The 21,032-nt window shown below is 44.2% G+C and overlaps 6 protein-coding genes and 1 long non-coding RNA gene across 10 annotated transcripts; 5 read left to right on the plus strand and 2 right to left on the minus strand.

The window, feature by feature from the left end:
* Window positions 1-209: 209 nt before the first annotated feature.
* Window positions 210-3,990, plus strand: LOC122618497 (nuclear valosin-containing protein-like). Of its 4 annotated transcripts, none has more exons than XM_043794971.1 (9): window positions 210-375; window positions 576-699; window positions 768-1,109; window positions 1,163-1,213; window positions 1,264-1,604; window positions 1,669-2,952; window positions 3,013-3,345; window positions 3,412-3,636; window positions 3,699-3,990. In XM_043794971.1, the coding sequence occupies exons 1-9, from the start codon at window positions 319-321 to the stop codon at window positions 3,768-3,770; spliced, it is 2,829 nt and encodes a 942-aa protein (XP_043650906.1). In that variant the 5' UTR covers window positions 210-318; the 3' UTR covers window positions 3,771-3,990. The 4 variants fall into 4 exon arrangements, with proteins under 4 accessions (XP_043650906.1, XP_043650910.1, XP_043650907.1 ...); XM_043794975.1 differs by having other exon boundaries at window positions 1,273-1,604; XM_043794972.1 differs by having other exon boundaries at window positions 1,166-1,213.
* Window positions 3,991-4,021: 31 nt separating this feature from the next.
* LOC122616902 (carboxypeptidase B) lies at window positions 4,022-5,836 on the minus strand. The gene is made up of 2 exons (XM_043792490.1): window positions 5,191-5,836; window positions 4,022-5,123 (listed from the first exon to the last, which is right to left on the minus strand). The coding sequence occupies exons 1-2, from the start codon at window positions 5,728-5,730 to the stop codon at window positions 4,146-4,148; spliced, it is 1,518 nt and encodes a 505-aa protein (XP_043648425.1). The 5' UTR covers window positions 5,731-5,836; the 3' UTR covers window positions 4,022-4,145.
* Window positions 5,837-9,957: 4,121 nt separating this feature from the next.
* LOC122617369 lies at window positions 9,958-10,785 on the minus strand. Its single transcript, XR_006325947.1, has 3 exons — window positions 10,661-10,785; window positions 10,154-10,609; window positions 9,958-10,098 (listed from the first exon to the last, which is right to left on the minus strand). It is a non-coding gene; the product is annotated as an uncharacterized LOC122617369 (long non-coding RNA).
* On the plus strand, window positions 10,010-14,696 carry LOC122617368 (carboxypeptidase B). The gene is made up of 5 exons (XM_043793213.1): window positions 10,010-10,107; window positions 12,355-13,030; window positions 13,497-13,607; window positions 13,715-13,869; window positions 14,405-14,696. The coding sequence occupies exons 1-5, from the start codon at window positions 10,010-10,012 to the stop codon at window positions 14,694-14,696; spliced, it is 1,332 nt and encodes a 443-aa protein (XP_043649148.1).
* A 673-nt stretch (window positions 14,697-15,369) lies between these two features.
* Window positions 15,370-16,719, plus strand: LOC122617583 (carboxypeptidase B). Its single transcript, XM_043793499.1, has 2 exons — window positions 15,370-16,357; window positions 16,413-16,719. The coding sequence occupies exons 1-2, from the start codon at window positions 15,387-15,389 to the stop codon at window positions 16,717-16,719; spliced, it is 1,278 nt and encodes a 425-aa protein (XP_043649434.1). The 5' UTR covers window positions 15,370-15,386.
* Window positions 16,720-16,873: 154 nt separating this feature from the next.
* LOC122617123 (carboxypeptidase B) lies at window positions 16,874-18,404 on the plus strand. Its single transcript, XM_043792830.1, has 3 exons — window positions 16,874-16,967; window positions 17,074-17,976; window positions 18,037-18,404. Exons 1-3 carry the CDS (start codon window positions 16,894-16,896, stop codon window positions 18,332-18,334), a joined length of 1,275 nt encoding a protein of 424 aa, XP_043648765.1. The 5' UTR covers window positions 16,874-16,893; the 3' UTR covers window positions 18,335-18,404.
* A 253-nt stretch (window positions 18,405-18,657) lies between these two features.
* LOC122617205 (carboxypeptidase B) lies at window positions 18,658-20,234 on the plus strand. The gene is made up of 3 exons (XM_043792951.1): window positions 18,658-18,751; window positions 18,811-19,707; window positions 19,782-20,234. Exons 1-3 carry the CDS (start codon window positions 18,672-18,674, stop codon window positions 20,086-20,088), a joined length of 1,284 nt encoding a protein of 427 aa, XP_043648886.1. The 5' UTR covers window positions 18,658-18,671; the 3' UTR covers window positions 20,089-20,234.
* Window positions 20,235-21,032: the final 798 nt, after the last annotated feature.

Here is a 21,032-nt window from a genome sequence, read left to right on the forward strand (position 1 = left end):
CACAATGAAAATTTTTAGAGTTTCGTTCTGGAAAAAGTCACGAGGATTAAATGTCCTATCATTGGTGTTGCACCGTTTAATATTACTTAACAATTGAACCCTCTGAGGTGTTAGACGAGTAAAAATAATTCACAAATTTACGTTTGATTGAAGTAAATCCCTTTCGATACACACGCATCCGATACGAAGAAGTGGAAGAGTGGAAACGGCCTGCAAAGCAAAGATATCGAGGCGACAGCTTCGTTAGCATTTTGCGAGCGGCAAAGTGAATTAATTGTCCTCGTGCGAATGTCTAGACAGCAGTAATCCTTGAATAATATGAAGAAAGCCAAGCCGCTGCTGCACGACCATCTGATAACGATCCGAGTAAAGAAGGTACGTCCAAATCCCTAGTTCATCCCCACACACTTTCCCCCTTGCCAGCTGCCCGATAGCCGGTAAATTCCCATGTAAAGCAGGAACAAAAAAAAACACAAAAACCCTTCGCAGGGCGGCGAATTTGGGCAAGGGAAAACAAGGTTAGGTCCGCAGGCTACCCGCATCGTGTGCTAATTGCGCTCTACTTTCGATTCCAGTACCTCGAGGAGCACATCGGGGAAACCTACCTGGATGTGAAGCAGATGACCAGGGAGTTGATGCAAAAGTACCCGGAATATTCGCGTCGCAAATTCGGACCCTTCAGACAGCTGGTGCACCAAGGTAAACATTGGACTAAGGCGTATGTGTTTTATTAGCTATACACATGACAAACAATATTTATCTTGCAGCGTTCTCGATCATATCGGAAAGCTACAACTTGGACAAGGTAAGCAGTTCCGAGGAAGATTGCGTTAGCGAGGAATTCGAGGCGCCACCCACCAATAGTGTGATGAACAATATGATGAACAGCCTGTATAGTCAACCAAGAAAGCCGCTGGCGCCCAAGCCGATCAGCGAGCCGATCGATATATCCAGTGGTGATGACAACGACGATGACTCGAATACAAACACAACCAACGGAGATGGTGCTGCAGCTGCATCTGCATCTGCTGCTCCTCCAGCAGTTCAGGCCAACGCCTTAAAACGCCTGATGGAGGATGTGCCGGAGATCGCAGTGGCTCCAAAGAAAAGTGGGTTACGAATGCATGAGGCTGTGACTTAGTTTAATAACCTTCTCTATTAGCAGTTAAACCGAATACTATTCACATCCCCCAGACGGAGTCCGTGCCAAAACGTGAGTTATTTGAATAGCTTTAGAAAAATCTATTAAATCGTTTGTTTTAGTGCATGCAGGTGTGGGGCATCGGGCTAAGAATCATTTAGAGGACGCCGGTGCGCGTTCCAAAGACCACCGCAATGCACCTGGCTTATATCAGCAGTTGCACCAAAACCAAAATCGGGACCGCCCGAGAAAGTACAAAAAGGAGTTGGAGGTGCAGCATACCACGGAAAGTTTCCGGGACATTGGCGGTATGGATAGCACCCTGAAGGAGTTATGCGAGATGCTGATCCACATTAAGTCGCCGGAGTTCTACTTCCAATTGGGACTACTGCCTTCGAGGGGTTTATTGCTGCATGGGCCGCCCGGCTGTGGCAAAACCTTTCTTGCTCGTGCCATTAGCGGGGTCTGTACTATAAAATAAAATGAAATCGTTGTCATATATTAACTATCTCTGCTCTTCAACACAGCAACTAAAAATGCCACTGCTGGAAATACCGGCCACGGAGCTAATTGGTGGCATCTCTGGTGAGTCGGAAGAGCGGATTCGCGAGGTCTTTGAACAGGCCATAGGCTACTCCCCTTGTGTGCTTTTCATCGATGAGATCGACGCCATCGGAGGGAATCGTCAGTGGGCGTCCAAGGATATGGAACGTCGCATTGTGTCGCAGCTGATTAGCAGTTTGGACAACCTTAAGGCCAACGAGTTTGGTCAATCAGTTGTCGTCATAGCTGCCACCACGCGTCCCGATGTCCTGGACCCTGGACTACGTCGCATCGGTCGCTTCGATCACGAAATTGCCATACACATCCCGTCGCGTAAGGAGCGGCGTGAAATCTTGCGCATCCAGTGCGAAGGTTTGTCCATCGATCCAAAGCTTAACTATGATAAGATTGCCGAGCTTACACCGGGATATGTCGGTGCTGATCTGATGGCTCTCGTCAGCCGAGCTGCTTCTGTGGCCGTGAAACGTAGGTCGATGAAGAAGTTCCGTGAACTGCACGCTGCCAGTGAGAAGAACATGACAACGGTCACTTTGGATGACGACGAACCCAGCGAGGAGGCAGGTGAAAAGGCTGAACAAACAACTGTTGCTGACTCAAAAGATAAGGAAACTGCAACAGATGCAGAGGCAGAGCCAAAGGCAGATGGTGACAAGGAAACCTCTGATAAGGAGAAATCAGAAGGCGATTCACCCAAAACGGAAACCTCAGAAAAAGTGACCAACGGCAAATCACCTAAGAAATCGCAGAAGAAATCACCGGAGAAGCCAACGGATGCGGCCATGGAAGTAGATGAAGTCGCTACCGAAGAGCCCAAAAAAGCCGTTGAGCAGAAAGTGGACTCCTCCTCCAATGAAGAATACTACGAACCCACGCTGGCCGAGCTGACCAATTTTCTAGACAACCCGCCTGAGGAGTTCGCAGACCCAAACTTCTGCCTGACTCTCATCGATTTCGTAGATGCCATTAAGGTGATGCAGCCTTCCGCCAAGCGCGAGGGCTTTGTTACAGTGCCGGACACCACTTGGGATGACATTGGTGCCCTAGAAAAAATTCGCGAGGAGCTTAAGCTGGCTGTTTTGGCTCCGGTCAAGTATCCGGAGATGCTCGAACGTCTTGGGCTGACTGCTCCGTCAGGCGTTCTGCTGTGTGGTCCACCAGGTTGCGGCAAAACGCTTTTAGCCAAGGCTATTGCCAATGAGGCTGGCATCAATTTTATATCGGTGAAGGGGCCCGAGCTTATGAACATGGTAAGATAATTTAAATGATGTACATTTCTGGCTTTGCCAATCATTTGTGTATTTGTTTAGTATGTTGGCGAAAGCGAACGCGCTGTGCGTGCCTGCTTCCAACGTGCCCGTAACTCTGCACCTTGCGTCATCTTCTTCGACGAGTTCGACTCCTTGTGCCCCAAGCGATCGGATGGTGGCGATGGTAATAATTCGGGAACTCGTATAGTTAATCAACTGCTGACCGAAATGGATGGCGTCGAGGAGCGCAAGGGTGTATACATATTGGCAGCCACCAACAGACCAGATATCATTGATCCGGCCATCCTGCGACCGGGTCGCCTGGACACCATTTTGTACGTTGGTTTCCCCGAGCAGAGCGAACGTACTGAGATTTTGAAGGCCACAACCAAGGTAAGATTTAGATTATTCCCTTTATTCAATTATTTACATTTGAATACCTTTTCTATTACATCGCAGAACGGAAAGCGTCCAGTTCTGGCCGATGATGTAGATCTTGATGAAATTGCTGCCCAAACTGAGGGTTATACTGGCGCTGACCTGGCGGGACTGGTTAAGCAGGCCTCCATGTTCTCCCTGCGCCAATCTCTAAACAATGGCGACACAAACCTTGACGATCTGTGCGTACGCAGCCAGCATTTCAAGGAAGCTTTACAGCAGCTTCGCCCCTCAGTTAACGAACAGGTAAAAATGCCTCAATATCTTGTTATTTAAAATTGCTTATCGTGTATCTACTTTCTTGACAGGACCGCAAAATATACGATAAACTGCGCCTGAAATACGCTGCACCTAGGGTACCCACCATGGATGATAAGTAACCCCATCAACATTGTTTGTTGTTTTAGCCTATAAGCATCCTCGCGAATCAAATAAACTTAGAATTGCGAAATTAACGAAAAGTTTTCGTAATGTTTCCCAGAAAAAAATTGTGAACCTACCATGTAAAATGCGTAGAAGAGAAGGATTTCAACATAATTTGGCTTATTGTTTGTATTAATTTACAAAATAAATTGGAAAACCTTATTTTAAAGATTTAAATTTGAAGACCAAGCTTATAGTAAACCTTACGTTATATGTAAAAAAAGGACCGTTTATTTGGGTTCATCGCAGTTAAGTTTGACTTACACTTGTAATCTAAAATTTAATTTAATTTATGTTTACGTTACCACTAATCACAAAACCAAATTTTAAGCTCATCGGACAACCAGCGGCGTTTGTGAGGAAATAGTGGGTTTGCCACGGCTGGTCAGAATGGCGCCATCTCCACCACCTTGTCCATCACGACTGAGTCCAGATCGTTTTATCGGTGGATAACGCGGCTCCATTTGACGCGGAAAGAGTCCCGGAGGCAGGACTTGAATGCCCTCGGGCAGGTCCTGCGATTCACGGGTCTTGAAACTCCTTTGCAGCTGTACGATGTCCTCGTGCTGCGTGCGAACCGTGCGCTTTGATCGCTTCTTCTTTGACGTGGTTTTGGCACAATCGCCACCAGCCGCTGTGGCTTCTTCCGTGGACGTTGACGTTTTCTCGATTGCCACGCCCTCATTACTGGTTTCGTAACGAGGCGGTCGTGGTGTTGGCATAGGTGGATCATTTTCACGGGCAATCTGATTTCGCAGGTCATAGGAGCGCTTGCACATCTCACGAATCCCATACCAGCTCTCGTGTCCAATTTGACTGATCATCTCCACTGGCGGCTGGAAGCCAAGCTCTCGTGATGGCAACTCCATCACCAGAGCCATCGGCACCTTCAGCACCCCGTATACATAATCCACAACGGACCCGGCAATGGTTCGCTTGGTCAGACAGCTGATGCTTCCCGTTCGGTACTCCCGGCCATTGTAGGACTTGATCGCACTCTTGCCGGAATTCGCAAGGGAGCTCAGTTCGCGCCAGTAAAGCGGATTGTCACGGCAGTAGCCCCACGGATACATGATACTTTGCCCATACGAGTGCAGGGACAAAAAGAACAGGAGGTTCGAACTCATCCTGTCGAGAATGCTCCGCATGGCCCGCGTCTCCGGCTCGGAAAACGGACTTTCACCCTTGTATGTGTTGCGGTTGATCTTGCTGGGTCCGCTGTTCCAGAAGATGTCGTAATTTCGATTGCAATCAGTGCCCACAAATTTGGTGGACTTGTGTGGCCGTCGGTTCTTGCGCCACTTGGGATTCTAGGGAGTTGGTTGCATCGTTTACAATCTCATGTTGGTAATTATTATAACGAAAATCCTTTCTTACCTTGGTGCGGGAGTACTCGTAGCCATCGGGATTGACCAGCGGAACGATTATAAAGCGAAGCTTTCGGAGCACCTCGATGTTCCTGGTGTATCGCTCCGTCAGCTGGTAGATGCAATTGAGGGCCGTGGATATGCTGATCCATTCGCGGGCATGTGTGCCCGCCTCTATGAAGACGGTTTTCCGGCAGTGCTCACCCAGGTGGATCACCGGAACGGTGAATCGTCCATTGGGTGCGTTGTCGAAGAGCCGCGGTGCGTGTTCCCGCATCTGCGGCGACAGCTCCACGTTCTCCGAGTTCATCCAGTTGATCTCCAGTGCGCGAATCTCCCGCTTCTCGTGCGTGTGGCCCAGGATGTGGACGTGCACGAAGTGGGGATACCGCTGGGCCAGGTACTCCAGATACTGATTGATCTGCTTGTACTCCAGGTAGGTGTGCAGGATGTCCGGTCGTGGGATAACCAGTCTGCGTAGCGCCGTAGTGGCAGCATCCCGACTGCGATCCTTGGCCGTCTGATTTTTACGTTTGGGTATGGCGGCCATCGTTGGAGAATACGAAACAATTTTTACAGAGCAACAAACAAAAAGATTTATCACTTGAGATTTTAAGTATTTTGCCCTTCGTTCGGCTGAGGCACAAATGAAAACTGAGACTGAGAAACTCGCCAGTGACATCCAAGTGGAATCCCCAGGCCTGCTGGGTGGCAATCTCACCTGGCACTTGATGTTCAGGTGCAGCCGCTCGACCACGAGCAGAGCCAGCCGTGCGCCCTGCTTGGGCTTGTCCTCCATTGTGCGGGCCTGGAGCAGCGGACGCTTGGGTTTTGTACTCCTGAATGGCAAAATTCGTACTCCCGCAGAAGGTCCAACTCCCATTGAGTTGCTCCTGTTGATGCACTGCCAGAAACTCGAAACAAATCCATGGTTGGCTAGATCTTAAGTTTTAACAACCTTTTTAAGCTATTAAATTGTTTGCGATTAAATAACAAATTACTTGCGTTTAACTAGTATCAGTACATTTGTGTATTTAACTTTAATCAGTTCATGGGGAATGAATTAAACTATTATATTTGGCTTTTACCCAATTAGTTTTTTCTTTGAGTGCGCAGTTCGCAGTGGGTAAATGGGACAGCGACAACGTTTAATAAGTTGGGCACGGTAGCATGTAATGCGGAATTGGATTTGGATTCCGGTTCGGAATCCCTCAGCCTGGCTGCAGCTGCCACAAAACGCAAATATGCTAAATGTCAGACAGGAGGACGGGGTGACTTGACTGGTGGATAGGAGCAGGAGCACGGGCGGCGGGAAAAAGGAGCAGCGGCGTGGGCGTAGAAAAGCGCAGGAGGCGCTCGCTAATGCAAATAAACAGGGACTCCAGGAGCTGGCGTGCAGCCTGGGAAACGAGCCAGGATTTGGAGGAGGAGCCGTTGCTGTCCTTCTCCGGTTAAGCGTTTTGCAACGAAGTTCATTTGTGGATCTGGGCTTCCTGAGTACACTGAGCTGCACGGAAAAGATTATGTATATAAATTAAATTAAATATTACCCTAATATAAGTATTTTTATACATTTTAACCAAAATTTTGGTTTAGCGTTGATGGAGTATTTAAAATATTTTATTAAAATACTTTTTAAAGTAGTTACCTATCTTTATAGTACAGGAATAATATTTATCTCGCTAAATGAGTTAGTGAGTTCAGAGCAAGTAAAGTTCCAGTTCATATCTTCCCACTTTTTCCACAACTTGTTGCCGAGTGTAATATGTTTCCCATGTCCTGGCAAATGTCATGTCAACGCAAAAGTCAAAAGTGCGCGGCAGGTCGGCGGTGTAGTAGAACCACCCGCAAAAATTCATGGAGTTTGGAGCCGAGTCCTCAACGGAATCCATATAAATTGGTATAAATATGTATGGCATATAGCGGGAGCAACGCAACCAGTTGATTTATACAGGAAGCATGTTCGTGTTGATTTTCATTTAACGGTCTTTTAGTCAACTTCCTGACACAGTGCCTGCCATATATTTACGTCCAGCTATGTCTACATAATACGTCGTAATTCCCTTTCCGGTTGAATACCCTTTCACTGCCAAACTATCGTGTATAAATTATTCGTTGATGTTTTGGAACTTAGTTAATTGAACATTTGTGTAATTAAAATACCGATCTATACATATTTTTAGTATATTTCCTATTCTTTCTTTTTAAATTTTATATAAAATGATTCTTTTCTGGATATTTCCTATTCTTTCTTTTTAAATTTTATATAAAATGATACTTTTCTGGTGCAAATAGGTAACTCTTTAACGTTAATTTAAAATCGGTTTAAAGTCCTAAAAATAGATATGCATATTGGGAGATAAACCCAAGTCTGTATATTCTTAAGTCGCCCTTTTATAAGCTGTTTGCAAATCATTTCTTCCTTTTTTTTCAGTGTAAACTATGCATAAACACGCAAGGGCTAAAACCAAATGGGTGAATGAAGCAAGTGAAGCCTTTCCCAGTCAGTAAGTCAGTCGGTTGTTGGTCGTCCTCCTTCGGGGGTAAAAGTTAAAGGGGAAAGCCTTTTCAAGTATGCATTATGTCATTAGCATGTTGGCCAATATAAAGGACCAAACTTTGTTGAATTCGGGCCCTTTTTTTTGCTCCCAGCCTGACGGCTGTCTCCTGTCTTTTGTTCGAGTTGCGATGACGAAACGTAATGTAGCATAAAACTGTTTGTGAATTAACGAAATTCCAAACAATTATGCCCAAACGAATGCGGATTTGCTGGCAAAGTTGTGTTGCCTGGACCTGCCCCAATAAGCTGGATTTTTGTCATGTGGCAGGGCAATTTAAGTTTGTGCAATTTGGCATAGTTTGTGGGGCAATATGCTGATTACTTTGATTGCTAAGCGAGTACAAGATGATTACCCACTCCCCTGGCCAATAAACACTCTATTAAATAAGCATAAACACTGAAAAATTAACTTATTTACTTTCAAGAATACATTTGTTTAAACTAGGTGTTAAAATGTTTTTTTGATATCTGTGCAATCACTTGAATTGAAATCTGCGCGTCTTTCAGTTCCGTTCCCATGGAAAGATTGAAGATTTCATGTTCATGGTTAAGGCCGAAACGCATCAATTGTCATCAGTGGGTTTTCAGATGCAAATAATTCGGTCGAAAACGCGACAAAACAATGGCCAATGCCTTGAGTCGAACAATACCGAAAGCCAAATAGATCTCTCCTTATACGAACGCATAAACATGTACATATATAAGCCTTTAAGCTAATGCGATCGTCGCGTGGAGATTGTGAATTAATTTGCCGGGGAAGTTGAATGCCCTTTGGGCTGCTGTGAAGATGTGGCGGTGCCGGGACCTGGCTAATAAATAAACTAAAATCTAAAATGATTTAGAACCCGACTAGAGAGCGCTGGCATTAAGCCAAGTGGTGCCATTAAGCCACAGAAGTCGCACAAATTTCAATTTCAAATGTAAATTATTTCATCCAAACAAGTTGTGTGTCTTGGATCGGTTTAGCACCGGAAATATGCGAGTGGCGGTTCGATTGTTCATCTGTCGTGTCTCCCTATCGAAAAACTGCAGGCGGAAGTGCCTGAAGCTATAGCCAAGTGTTATAATTACACACAAAAGCGGTCCGAAACGAATGGAGCTGAAAGCAAATATAAATATCAGACGATGAGTTGGACGTTGAGTGACCTGGCTTCTGGCGGCGATCACAATGATGATGATCTCTTCTCGAATTAATGAACTCAATAAATGCGTATTTAGATGCCAATTGGTAACTGTAATGAACTGAACCCATCACACATCACCCATCACCCATCGTCTATTGCTTCCGGCTGTTTTGGGCCCAGTAACCTTGTCCGTATTTGGCCAAAAAACATTCGAAAGTTCAGTGCTCCAAAGTATGGACCATCTACAACACGAGCACATCTTGAACTTTCAATTCAGACCGCAACAGAACACTCATCATCATGACATTAGGAAGCGAGTTTGTATATAAAAACCAGAAAATTAACTATCAGCGGCTTCAGAATCGATTCACGAATCGCCATATGCGGATGCAAAAGCCACAAAATAAGCCAGAACAAATTGTTAGTGCGGCCAAAAGTGATCAAAAGTGATTTCGAGACAAACAAGTTTTCGATCTAAATAAAGAAAAAAAATACAACTAATTCCCAATCAATTAAAGAAAAGAAAAAGTACAGATTAAAGGGAATCGAAACGGTGAATAAATTATGCAAAAATATCAAAAAAGTTCTTAGCCGAAAGTCGAAATATTTATAATGGCCAAGACGCGTGCCCAAAATCTTGTCTCGTGACGCGTTTGCCGCTTTATTTCGGAACTCTATATAAACTGGTCGCAAAGCCCGACCTTGACACTCACTTTTCTAAACAATCGACTCTCGGAACCGAGATCATTTTTTGGTCTCTGCCTTTTTTTTGGCCAAGATCTCGTCTTCTTTCTCGGCCGCTTTACAAACCGCCCGTCAGTCTTTCGCCGGACCGGAGATGGAACGCACGGATCGCGTCCGCTGAACAGTGTTTAATACTATAATATTTTCCCAAAGCTAATCACTTCAACTAAGAGCTCTCGAAAGATTGAAAACTCAAAACTCTTGCCTAATCGCCGCCAGCGTGCAGCGTGCAAACAATAAAACAAACAAATAGCCAAACAAAAGTGCAAAATAAGAAAAAACAAATACGTGTGCCAGTCCATGCAACTGCATATTTTAATACATAATTAGCCGCAGATCGTGGAAGCATCTCGGTGCAAGTGTACAGCATATACTATTGTATATATACAATATCCATATACATGGCAAAAATGTGGCAGGGAATCGTGTGCAGCTTGACTTTATGCCTCGTCGGATTGGCGGGTTTCGGCCTCGCCAACAATCTCGCCGGCTACGAAGGGTAATCATCAGCGGCTACTCGCATTAATTATAAGTTACAACGTTACCGAAAGGTAGCACAAAAAAAATGAAATACGTAATACATATCAATCAAGCGGCTCTTCTGTGGGGCAAGTCATTAATTGAAATTACTTTTTGTTTTCGGTTAGTTGTCGAGTGTCTCTAGCTGATAAACGGGTTTTCGCATCTCTTCGATGATGAGGGCTATTTCAGCAGGTTGTGCTAACGAGGACGACCCCGCCTCTCGTCCTGAATCAGTCCAAAGGCTCCAATGAACACAATTGTGTACATTATCACGCCATCCAGCATATTGAAATCGTTCTGTTTGGATCGATAAGAAAGATACGGAATGGCCACAATGGCTGCCAGCCAAAAATAGCGATAGTAGTGAAAGAACCAATCGACGATGTCCTGTAGAAATTGCAGCATTTTGCCGCTCCTTATGGGTTTGGTTTTTGAATAGTATTATTGGATGTGATTTGCTTGGATAACTAGGCTAGCACCTGGATGGGATTTTGTTAATACAATATCTAAGGGTACTAAAACTTACTTACACATGGCTTAGGAGCATTAAACACTTTTAGATTTTAAGAGAATAGGGAAAAACTAAAATGTTTTTCATCGGGATACAGCATTTTGTCAAGTAAAAATTAATCTGGGGAAATTTCCAATATAAAATAATTTTTTTCAAAGTTTACTAAATTTGTCTTACTTCTTATTTTGAGATAGTCAGCTGACTTATTAAATATTTCTAATATTTTTGGTTTTTTGTTTATATTACAAACGTTTTTAAACGGTCTTTTTCGTCGTTCAATAAAAAGTTGAGGTATTTTGGCCACTACTGCACTTTGTTAAACAGCTTAAAATATGCAAACACCATAAAGCCTCATCTAATCATACGATAAACAAAAGCGGCATGTTTTTAAAATATTTTTTTCCTATTATTAGCCGACTCCATGGCCGTTGGCCGTGATTAGAAGTCATCATAATGAGCAGGGCTAAACGTTTTGTCGTTTGGTCAGTGACCAACAGTTGGACATTCAGCAATTCCGTTGATAATTGCCATACATTTGTAATTGGCAAGCGATCGCAGTGCAAACTGTTTGCCAAACATGCCACGCCTCCTGTCATTGGACCATGTGGCGTATGAGTGATGAGGGCTTTGCGGTCGCAGTGCTTCCGACTGGAAGTCCGTATCTAAGTAAAAGACTAACTTCCGATTAGTACTGACCGAATGTTTTGTTTCCTAACCATTGTCAAGTTCAAAGACATTAAGATATGCATGCAGAGTGATATAAATTTTCACAAGGTCGCGTTGCGTTGGACAATAGGCTTTGATTTGGTCAAATAGGCGTTGGGAAAATTTCAAAAAAATATATCGTTACTTTTAAAGATGAAAAATAACCCCCGCTGGCTATTTCATCTTGGCCAACAGTACGGGGCGTCTCATTAAATTATCAACGAATGCCGTTGGCCGGCTCACGTGATTAGCTTTTGTGTGGCATATAATACAATATAATAGCGTATCATAATGCCCCCCTGCCACCCACGAAATCGCATAATGCAAACGAGATAAATATGCAGGGGGACCTAAGACTTGTTGCCTCACTATTTCGTGTATTTTCAAAAATTTGTGTGTGTGGAATTTCGAGAGATGATAAATTGGCCACCGATTCGTGCGAGGTGGCAAAGAGCCAACAAACAGCGGCAAGCAGTCGCTTTGCATAAATTTATGAATCAACAACTCATTTTGACGCCAGGCGAGGGCGAGCCATAAATTAATTTGTTGTCCAATTAGTTTGAGACATGTGGAGCAATCATCGGGATTTCCCGCCGCTAGATTATGATTATCTGGCTGGGTATCAGTTAATTAGAAATCACCAAAACGGCATATCACACTTTTAGTTTGCTGAAATAAAATTGGAAAAAAGTTCCAACATGTTTTGCTGTTAAATTAATTAAACGCCTGTCAACTGAATGTTAATATTTATTTGTCCAAACATCGCGTATCTCTCTACAATGAATTAATTAACACGTATCTACCAAAACAATAAATAGCCCAACCTTGACATACTCGCTAGGGATTATGGCTTTAAAATTGCTTGCAAGATTAACTTGTTAAATTTCGGCTTATTTAAAGACCATTTCAATATGAAAAACTATTAAACCTATAACTTCTGTTTTAATTGTAATATTTTGATAAAAAAAAGGCACAGCATTTAAGTTAATTTTAAAATCCCTATTTCAGTTATACAAAATACACGGTGCAGCATGGAGACGAGGATGCGTTCAAGTACATGGTTGACCTGCAGACCAACGACGCCGAGCTGGACTTTTGGCTGCTGACCAGAAACTCCTCCGTACTGACAGTGAGTCCCAGGCGGAAGACCCAGTTCGAGGCTCGTCTGTCCAGTTTGGGAGTCAGCTACGAGATGCAGCCGCTCATGGAACTGATGGCGGCCCTTCAGGCGAACAGTTCCTTTGCGGAGGATAACTACGATGGGGAGTACGAGGAGTGCCAGCAGGAGGAGTGCGAGGAGGCGGAGCGACCACGTCGAAGGAGTCGTCGTCAGGCCCGCGGCTTCTTCTCGCACTATCCACGGTATCACGAGGTCCTCAGCTTCATGAGCGGCCTGGCCTCGAGATATCCGCAGTACTGTCGCTATGAATCCTTGGGTCGTTCCAACGAGGGTCGGCACATAGCTGCACTCTCGATTTCACTGAATAGTAAGGTACGTCCTCGTCGAGTGGCCTATATTCAGGCAGCCACCCACGGACGAGAGTGGATCACCACCCAGACCGTTCTCTACTTGGCCTACGAGCTGCTGAGCAATCTGCGCGCCTTCACAAGGGTCCTGCAGGATGTGGAGATTTTCCTGGTGCCTCTGGTCAATCCCGATGGCTATGAATACACTCACACGACGGTAAGTGCGGGGTATATGTGTTTCAATGCTTACTGCATTAAGTGAGGCATATTTACTACAGCATATATTCAATATAAGTAAGATACATTTGTCATGTCAGCAAGACAACATTTAAGTATTTTTTCGCGCAAGAAAACCTTTCCATTTGTATAATAACGAAATATCAAAGATTCAAACATGTGTTTAGCAAGTCTTGCTCATTTATCTTGTAGTACATATACGCTTTAAATATCCATTGAAAGGCAGGGGGAAAAGACATTAATTATTTGAGAGAAAAGTGTCATTTGAAAAGTGTTTAGATGTCGCGGGCTTTAAAATACATTTTGAAATATATCTTCAATGTTCTTGCCTGCTCATAAGCTGCTAGTCTAAATGATCAAAAAATACATATTTCACATAAAATTCAATAGCTCTTTAGTTTATTATATATTTAGTATGAGAAATATATTAACCAAATCCATTGCAGGATCGTTTCTGGCGCAAGAACCGCCATCGTTACGCCGGTCATTCCTGCTCCGGCGTGGACATCAATCGTAACTTTGGCAACCACTGGAACTACCAGGGAGCCAGTCAGAATGTAAGTCCCGTGCTGACCCCGACATTGACCTTCGCCATTGATAGCCACGTGATATCTGTAACCCCGGAACCCTTTCCATTTCCATTTCCATTCCCAAATACCAACAGCTCTGCTCGGAGGTGTACTCGGGCACGGCACCCAACTCGGAGCCGGAGACGTCGGCGGTGGTGCGGTATCTGGAATTCAATCGAAACCGTGTGAAACTCAGCCTGGATGTTCACTCATTTGGCAAATTCATTTTTTATCCCTACGGCTATGCGAAGTGAGTATGAGTATGCGAATGAGTATGGGTATGAGTGTGAGTGTGAGCGGAAAGTGCAGTCTCCCTGATTTCCATGTTGCATGTCCGAAAATCCTCGCCAGTGGCAGTGGCTGTGGCTGAAGGCTCGGCCAGCGGGTGGCCCCGAAAGAAATTCAATTTACTTTTCAATTATTTGCTAAAAGCAATTAAACGCGAATATTTCTGCCAATGCAACCATTTAATTCATTTTCGTTGCACTGTTCGTTTAATATTCAAGATTAAGCTGCATGACCCGCAATCTAATAATTTCTTAAAAATTTGTGATATATAAATAATATTGTAAATAACTATATATATTTATAATATATATTTAATGAGTGGTATTTAAAATTTCTTAAAATATTTCTGGTGTTAACTGCTGTTAGTTACAATGGTTAGAATATACAAAAGATAGCTTGAATTATTTGTTCAATGTTTTTCATTCTACATTCTGATGCACCTACAGTTGAGTTTTCAATATGCATATACCTAATAACGAATATTTCCCTCTGTGTAGAAACACCGTGCCACCCACGGTGGGAACACTGCGCTCGGTGGCTCTGAGGGCCGCCAACCAGATCGGCAGGTACCGTGGAACGCGCTACACAACCGGCACCTCCGCCTCCATTTTGTACGAGGCATCCGGCAGCTTGGACGACTACGCCTACGGCAATCTGGGAATCCCGCTGTCCTACACGCTCGAGCTGCCCGGTGACGAGTTCCACGTGCCCGCCCACGACATCATCCACGTCTGCAAGGAGACGTTCGCCGGCTTCGTCGAGTTCATCCGGCATGTTAGCCTCTACTAGGAGGTACCACTGTATTTGCTAAGCCTTTGGGCAATTGAATTTATTGTTTGTTAAAACTAACATGATAAGTGACCTCGTTGTTAAGCATTAAAGAGATGAATAGTGAATAAATATATCCATACAAATATTTCATTATTACCTTTATTCTTTAGGTTATATGATATGGGAAGATATGGGAATATATTTGCTGATTTTATATGCAATTGCCGAATGAATTGCAGATTGCTGTTAATTCAAATTAGTGCAGCCAAAAAATGAAAAGAAAATTAATTAAATATATGAAACTGAACAACTGAAAAACAATACTCCATTTTTTTCCCTATATACTTATATTTCACTACTAATAAAATACAGAATTCTTTTTACTATTCTATTTATATTTATGCAGCTTTCAATTATACTTTAAATTTATATTTACGCAGCTTCCAATTTTACTTAAAATTTATATTTGTGCAGCTTCCAATTTTACTTAACATTTTAAGTTTTAATGAACTGGAACTAGAGGTTTTTCTCAAGCCCTGATTATTAAAAGGGGGAACTACTTAGTTGGTCTATATATCATAAAAGCGATCCGCCTTTTTGGTATCGTAAGCTGGCGGCAGCGTCTCCAATAAAGTGATAAAAACGGGTAATGCGATTAGCCCTCACGCCAGTGTTTTAGCCCAGTCAATATCGGACTTTCGGGCAATAATGGCTTGGCCACTCTTGGGTTTGCTAACTCTACTGCTATGGCAGCCCATGGTGCTGTTCGCTTGGCAGGATTACAAGGACTACAAGCTGTACGAGCTGAAGCTCGAAGGAGCTGAGGAGCAGAGTCTTGTGAGGAAGTGGTCAAAGGAGAATCCCCTATGGGACTTTTACGAGCCAAGTCGAAATGAAAGCGTACTAAAAGTGATGATACCGCCTGAAGAAGCTGGTGGGTTTATTGAAACTTTAGGAAACTATCATATGGAGTACAAGGTTTTGATAGAGGACTTGGCACCATTGGTGCATGCCCAACGAGCTGAGAATCTTGAGAAGAAGTTGCTCATCCAATGGCCACACATTGATGTGCTATCAGCGTTCTATACCCATTCGGAAATTAATGATTATCTGGATAGTTTACCCGAAAGATTTCCCAAACGAGTCCAGGTGAAGCAATTCGGCTGGAGTTACGAGAGACGGCCGCTCAAAGTTTTAACTATTACAAATGGAGATGGCAGGCGGAATAAGCCAGTGATCCTAATTGATGGCACGGTGCATGCCCGGGAATGGATATCACCGTCGATGGCCCTTTATATCATCCAGCAGCTATTGGACAACTATGTGGATAACCAGGAGCTCCTACAGGACTACGACTGGGTGATCATGCCGGTGGTCAATGCGGATGGATATGAGTACACCCACACGGATTCTCGTTACTGGCGTAAGACCCGTCGACCCACTAGCAATCCGGATTGCATTGGCACGGATATCAATCGCAACTTCGGCTACGAATGGGGCCACGATGAGGGCTCTTCTTCAGATCCGTGCGAGGATATTTACCGTGGAGAGCGACCATTCGACCAACCCGAGTCGCAGGTCCTGCGAGATGTGATGCTCCATTACAGGGGACGACTCAACTTTTACCTCTCACTGCACTCCTATGGCAACTACTTTCTCCTGCCATGGGGTTATACCAGGTAGGTATGCTAAGATAGCGATAAACCAATTTTAGTAAACATTAATTGATTCCAGCGACTTTCCTGATACCTACCAGGACATGATGTCTGTTGCGGATGCCGGGGCCAAGGCGATCATCTACTCAACGAATGGAATATACAGCTATGGAAGCACCTACTACGTGCTATATCCGACATCTGGCGATACGGCGGACTTTGCGCTGGGAGTGGTGAATGCCACCGTTTCCATGACCATGGATCTGCCGGCTGCAGGCTTCCTGGGATTCGATCCCTGGGTTTCCCACATCGAGCGATTGGTCACGGAAAGTTGGGTGGGAGTGCGGGCCATGGCCGCGGAGGTGATAAGACGCTATCCGGCGTAATCTGGCTGTAAATAAACAGACATTAACTTTGATTCGCTCTGATTTGCGGGTTACTCGTACGGCAGTGGTTGGTTATTTATGGATCCATTTGTCGATTAGATATGTGGCCGGGTGACTTTGTCTAGCTATTTAAGTGGCACGGCACATCCACGCGGTTGCTTAGTTCGTGCCAAGATGAAGTACTCTCTGGGTTTGCTAGTGCTCTTTGTGGGCGCCACTCTTGTGGCTGCCGATCAGGATTACGAGGGGTAAGTATTGCCATAGGAGCTATCACTGACCCATCAAGGAACTACTCAGAGGATTACTCAGACTTTCCCTATGGGTTTGCATATAAAACATGTTATTCACTTTCAGTTACCGCATTTATGAGGTGATTCCCTCGAGTGCCGACCAGGCGCACCAGCTGCATCAACTCAGCCTGCAAGGATACGATTTCATCAGCGAATCTCGCCTGTTGGGGCATCCATCGCGTGTGATTGTGAGTCCCGGTCAGTTGGAACATTTCCAGCGTTTGGTTGAGGGAGAGAACATGGCACATAATCTGGTGAACTCCAACCTGGGCGCTTCCATTGCCGAGGAGTTTGCCCAGCGGCAGATGCAGCGCCTGTTGGCGCCCATCACGGGAAAGGGTCGCTTGAGCACGGAGCGATACTACACCCACGAGGAGATCATCAACTATATCGATGACCTGGCCCAGCGTTTTCCCAGCCGAGTCTTCGTTAAGACCGTTGGCTGGTCCTATGAGAAGCGAGTCCTGAAAACCATCACCATCACCAATGGCGATGGCAAGGCTAACAAGAAACTGATCTTCATGGATGGTGGTTTCCATGCAAGGGAATGGATTTCGCCAGCAGCCGTTCTCTACGTCATCGATCGATTGGTGGAACAGTTCGAGGAGAACGCCCATCTGCTGAAGGACTACGACTGGGTCATCCTGCCCCTGGTCAATGCCGATGGCTATGAGCACTCCCAGACCGGAACTCTGGCTCGCATGTGGCGCAAAACCCGCCAGCCGTACACGTACGGTGGTCAGATCTGCTACGGAGCTGATCCCAACCGCAATTTTGACTTCCACTGGAACGAGGAGGGTGCCTCCTCGAACCCATGTGCCGACACCTATGCTGGCCCAACGGCCTTCTCCGAACCGGAGACGATTACCGTACGGGATCTGATGCACTCACTGGCCGATCGGGGCATTATGTACCTCACCATCCACTCCTACGGCAACTATCTGCTGTATCCTTGGGGATGGACTTCGTAAGTCATGACTATTACATTTTAAATGATTTACTCTGACTTATTACTTACATCTCACAGCGATCTGCCGGAGAATTGGGAGGATCTGGATGCGGTAGCCCGCACTGGAGCTGAGGCTATTCAGAACGCCACTGGTACGGTGTACACCTATGGATCCTCCACCAATGTCCTGTATATTGCTGCCGGAGCCAGCGATGATTATGGCTACTATGCCGGTTTCAATGTGTCCATCACCATGGAGTTGACCGGTGCCGGCAGCATTGGATTCAATCCTCCAGTCACCCGCATCGATGAGTTCGTCACCGAAACCTGGATTGGCATTCGTGCCATGGCCGAGAAAGTGATCGAGATGTACTAAAACATGTGTTAAGTTTTCAATAAATTACCATTTATATATAGTGCTTATATAGATGTATAATTTACAGTAATATTTTCAGAATATTTTTCAATGAAAATCGAATTCGCCTCACTTTACCTAACAAGATTTTGGTTGATAGCGTAATTGGGAACCAAATAGATAATGGATCGCTATTTTCATTGCTAGCAATCTTTATTTCCAATCGATTTCTCTTGGAATCTTTACTACCATTCATAACGCAGCTCGATTTACTGATAACGAGTTGAGAATGTAGTCCATGGCAGTTTCTTCGATAGCTTGAAATTGGTATTGCACAGATAGGGATCGACTGTGAAAGATGTCGGTTTGCTGGGTTTTGCTGGCACTAAGCTGCCTAAGCTTCTCTGCTGGACTGCAAAAAGCCAATAAATACGAAGGGTATGATATTAAATTAAATTTATAATATCAATCGAAATTGAAACAAACGTTTTCTTTAGTTATAAAATCTATGAGGTCTCCAGTAAAGCGCGTTCGGTGTCCTTCAGAGAAACTCTTAACGAATTGGTCAAGAATGCGTCATATTATGAGGTGTTCTCGGGTTTTAATGGTGGTAATCCAGCCAAGATTATGGTGCATCCTCACGAACAGGTGAACTTTGTGCAGCTGATGGACGACAATAATGTGGACTATGATATTATCAACCGGAATGTGGGTCTCACTCTAAGTCGCCAATTCGAAACGAACCGTATGTTGCGCCAGTGGTTTCCCTACAATGGAAGATTGGGCACTGAGAGATACTACTCCCACGAGGAGATCAACCAGTTCATCGAGGATTTGGCTGTGAAATATCCGCGTCGGGTTTTCCTGAAAACCGTTGGCCGAAGTTACGAAAATCGCTGGTTGAAGACCATCACGATCACCAATGGCGATGCCAGGCGCAAAAAGAATGTGATCCTTGTGGATGGTGGCTTCCATGCTCGCGAATGGATTTCACCGGCGGCTGCGATTTATCTGATCAATCAGCTGGTGGAAAATCTCGAGGATAATGCCGATCTACTGCAGGACTTCGATTGGGTGATCCTGCCCGTGGTCAATCCCGATGGCTATGAGTACACACAGCTATCGGCGGATACTCGCATGTGGCGCAAAACCAGGCAACCCAGCAGTTCGAACTGCATTGGCACCGATCCCAATCGAAACTTTGATTTCCACTGGAACGAGGAGGGTGCCTCGGACGATCCCTGTGATGACACCTTCGCTGGTGCAAGGGCTTTCTCGGAACCGGAGGCTCTGGTGGTTGGGGATCTCATCCATAGCTATGCGGACCGTGGACAGATGTATTTGACTTTGCATTCCTATGGTTCACTTATTCTGTATCCATGGGGTTGGACTGCGTAAGTACATATCTGTAGAGCCTATTTAATTTTTGTAATGTTTATTTATAATATGAAATTTTAACATGTTCCAGAGCTGTTCCCGATACAGAAGAGGACCTCAAGGAGGTAGCTGAGGCAGGTAAAAGTGCTATTTTGGAGTCCACTGGCACTGTCTATACGGTTGGACCCTCTACCACAACCATCAATTATGCGGCATCCGGAGCTAGCGATGATTATGCCTTCAATGCTGGCTTCCCGATTTCCTTCACCATGGAACTGCCATTCGGTGGCACTGGATTTGATCCTCCGGCATCGGATATAGATCGCATAGTCAAGGAGACCTTCGTGGGCATTGCGGCCATGGCGCGGAGAGTAATACAAAAGTATCCTCTGGCATAATCAAACTGTTGTCAAACTGTTTCGATGATTCAGTTCATTGATTGCCTGACCATTATAAACTAAACAAGGAGAACTTAAGTTTAATAGCATGTTTGTGGTATCTAAACGATAAACACTCCGGTATTTTGGCAAATAAACATGGAATGAATGGACATGTTATTAAATGTGTGTGGAACCTAATACTTCTTTTTTTTTAAGCGAATTATGATTCATTTTGACAAACAGTACAAAAATTTGTATGATTTTTTAATGATAAAATATCAAGGGTTTTTTTTTTAGCGCGCTCAAAGCGTTTTGTGATAAGTGTAGCATAACTGAACTTTATCAACTTTTCAGTAACACTCATATGTTTTCGAATCGCATTCGCAAAGAGAATTTGTTCTCATTTAAATCACTCAAAAGATATTTTGCATTGAGTTCCCTGTGGAATAAGTATAATGTTGGTGCTTCCAATGAGTCGGTTTCGAAACTATATAAATATAATCAACACAAATATTTGTATGATTTTTTTATGATGAAATATAAGTAATATAATATAAGAAATATAAGTGTAGCATAACTGAACCTTATCAACTTTTCAGTAACACTCATATGTTTTCGAATCGCATTTTAGGAAAGAGAATTTGTTCTCATTTAGATCACTCAAAAGATATTTTGCATTGAGTTCCCTGTGGAATAAGTATAATGTTAATGCTTCCAATGAGTCGGTTTCGAAACTATATAAATATAGTAAAATAAGCTCAAAAACAGTCAGTCGAGATTTACTGTTAGCAAATTTGGGTGCAGAGTTCCAAAATGCAGAAGTCCGTGAAATTATTGAATGTATTCATTTTTCTAATAATTGTATACGAGTCGAACGCGAAATCATATGGCTGCAATTACGTGGACCCGGTGGATATTTCGTATTTAAAAGCTGTAGATGACTATTTTGACCAAGTTCCTGT

This window comes from Drosophila teissieri, chromosome 3L (genome assembly GCF_016746235.2).
Source record: "Drosophila teissieri strain GT53w chromosome 3L, Prin_Dtei_1.1, whole genome shotgun sequence".
Classification (NCBI taxonomy): Eukaryota; Metazoa; Arthropoda; class Insecta; order Diptera; family Drosophilidae; genus Drosophila; species Drosophila teissieri.

Excerpts from the sequence above, each read along its gene's own strand:
- LOC122617123 (XM_043792830.1), top strand. The coding sequence starts at position 16,894 with ATGAAGTACTCTCTGGGTTTGCTAGTGCTCTTTGTGGGCGCCACTCTT. Across the intron at positions 16,968-17,073 it reads GCCGATCAGGATTACGAGGG|TTACCGCATTTATGAGGTGA; the intron begins GTAAGTATTGCC and ends ATTCACTTTCAG. Across the intron at positions 17,977-18,036 it reads TATCCTTGGGGATGGACTTC|CGATCTGCCGGAGAATTGGG; the intron begins GTAAGTCATGAC and ends TACATCTCACAG.
- LOC122617583 (XM_043793499.1), top strand. The coding sequence starts at position 15,387 with ATGGCTTGGCCACTCTTGGGTTTGCTAACTCTACTGCTATGGCAGCCC. Across the intron at positions 16,358-16,412 it reads CTGCCATGGGGTTATACCAG|CGACTTTCCTGATACCTACC; the intron begins GTAGGTATGCTA and ends AATTGATTCCAG.
- LOC122616902 (XM_043792490.1), bottom strand. The coding sequence starts at position 5,730 with ATGGCCGCCATACCCAAACGTAAAAATCAGACGGCCAAGGATCGCAGT. Across the intron at positions 5,124-5,190 it reads ACGAGTACTCCCGCACCAAG|AATCCCAAGTGGCGCAAGAA; the intron begins GTAAGAAAGGAT and ends CCAACTCCCTAG.
- LOC122617368 (XM_043793213.1), top strand. The coding sequence starts at position 10,010 with ATGGCAAAAATGTGGCAGGGAATCGTGTGCAGCTTGACTTTATGCCTC. Across the intron at positions 13,608-13,714 it reads ACCAGGGAGCCAGTCAGAAT|CTCTGCTCGGAGGTGTACTC; the intron begins GTAAGTCCCGTG and ends AAATACCAACAG. Across the intron at positions 13,870-14,404 it reads TATCCCTACGGCTATGCGAA|AAACACCGTGCCACCCACGG; the intron begins GTGAGTATGAGT and ends CCCTCTGTGTAG.
- LOC122618497 (XM_043794971.1), top strand. The coding sequence starts at position 319 with ATGAAGAAAGCCAAGCCGCTGCTGCACGACCATCTGATAACGATCCGA. Across the intron at positions 1,214-1,263 it reads GACGGAGTCCGTGCCAAAAC|TGCATGCAGGTGTGGGGCAT; the intron begins GTGAGTTATTTG and ends CGTTTGTTTTAG. Across the intron at positions 1,605-1,668 it reads TTGCTCGTGCCATTAGCGGG|CAACTAAAAATGCCACTGCT; the intron begins GTCTGTACTATA and ends TCTTCAACACAG.
- LOC122617205 (XM_043792951.1), top strand. The coding sequence starts at position 18,672 with ATGTCGGTTTGCTGGGTTTTGCTGGCACTAAGCTGCCTAAGCTTCTCT. Across the intron at positions 18,752-18,810 it reads AAAGCCAATAAATACGAAGG|TTATAAAATCTATGAGGTCT; the intron begins GTATGATATTAA and ends CGTTTTCTTTAG. Across the intron at positions 19,708-19,781 it reads TATCCATGGGGTTGGACTGC|AGCTGTTCCCGATACAGAAG; the intron begins GTAAGTACATAT and ends AACATGTTCCAG.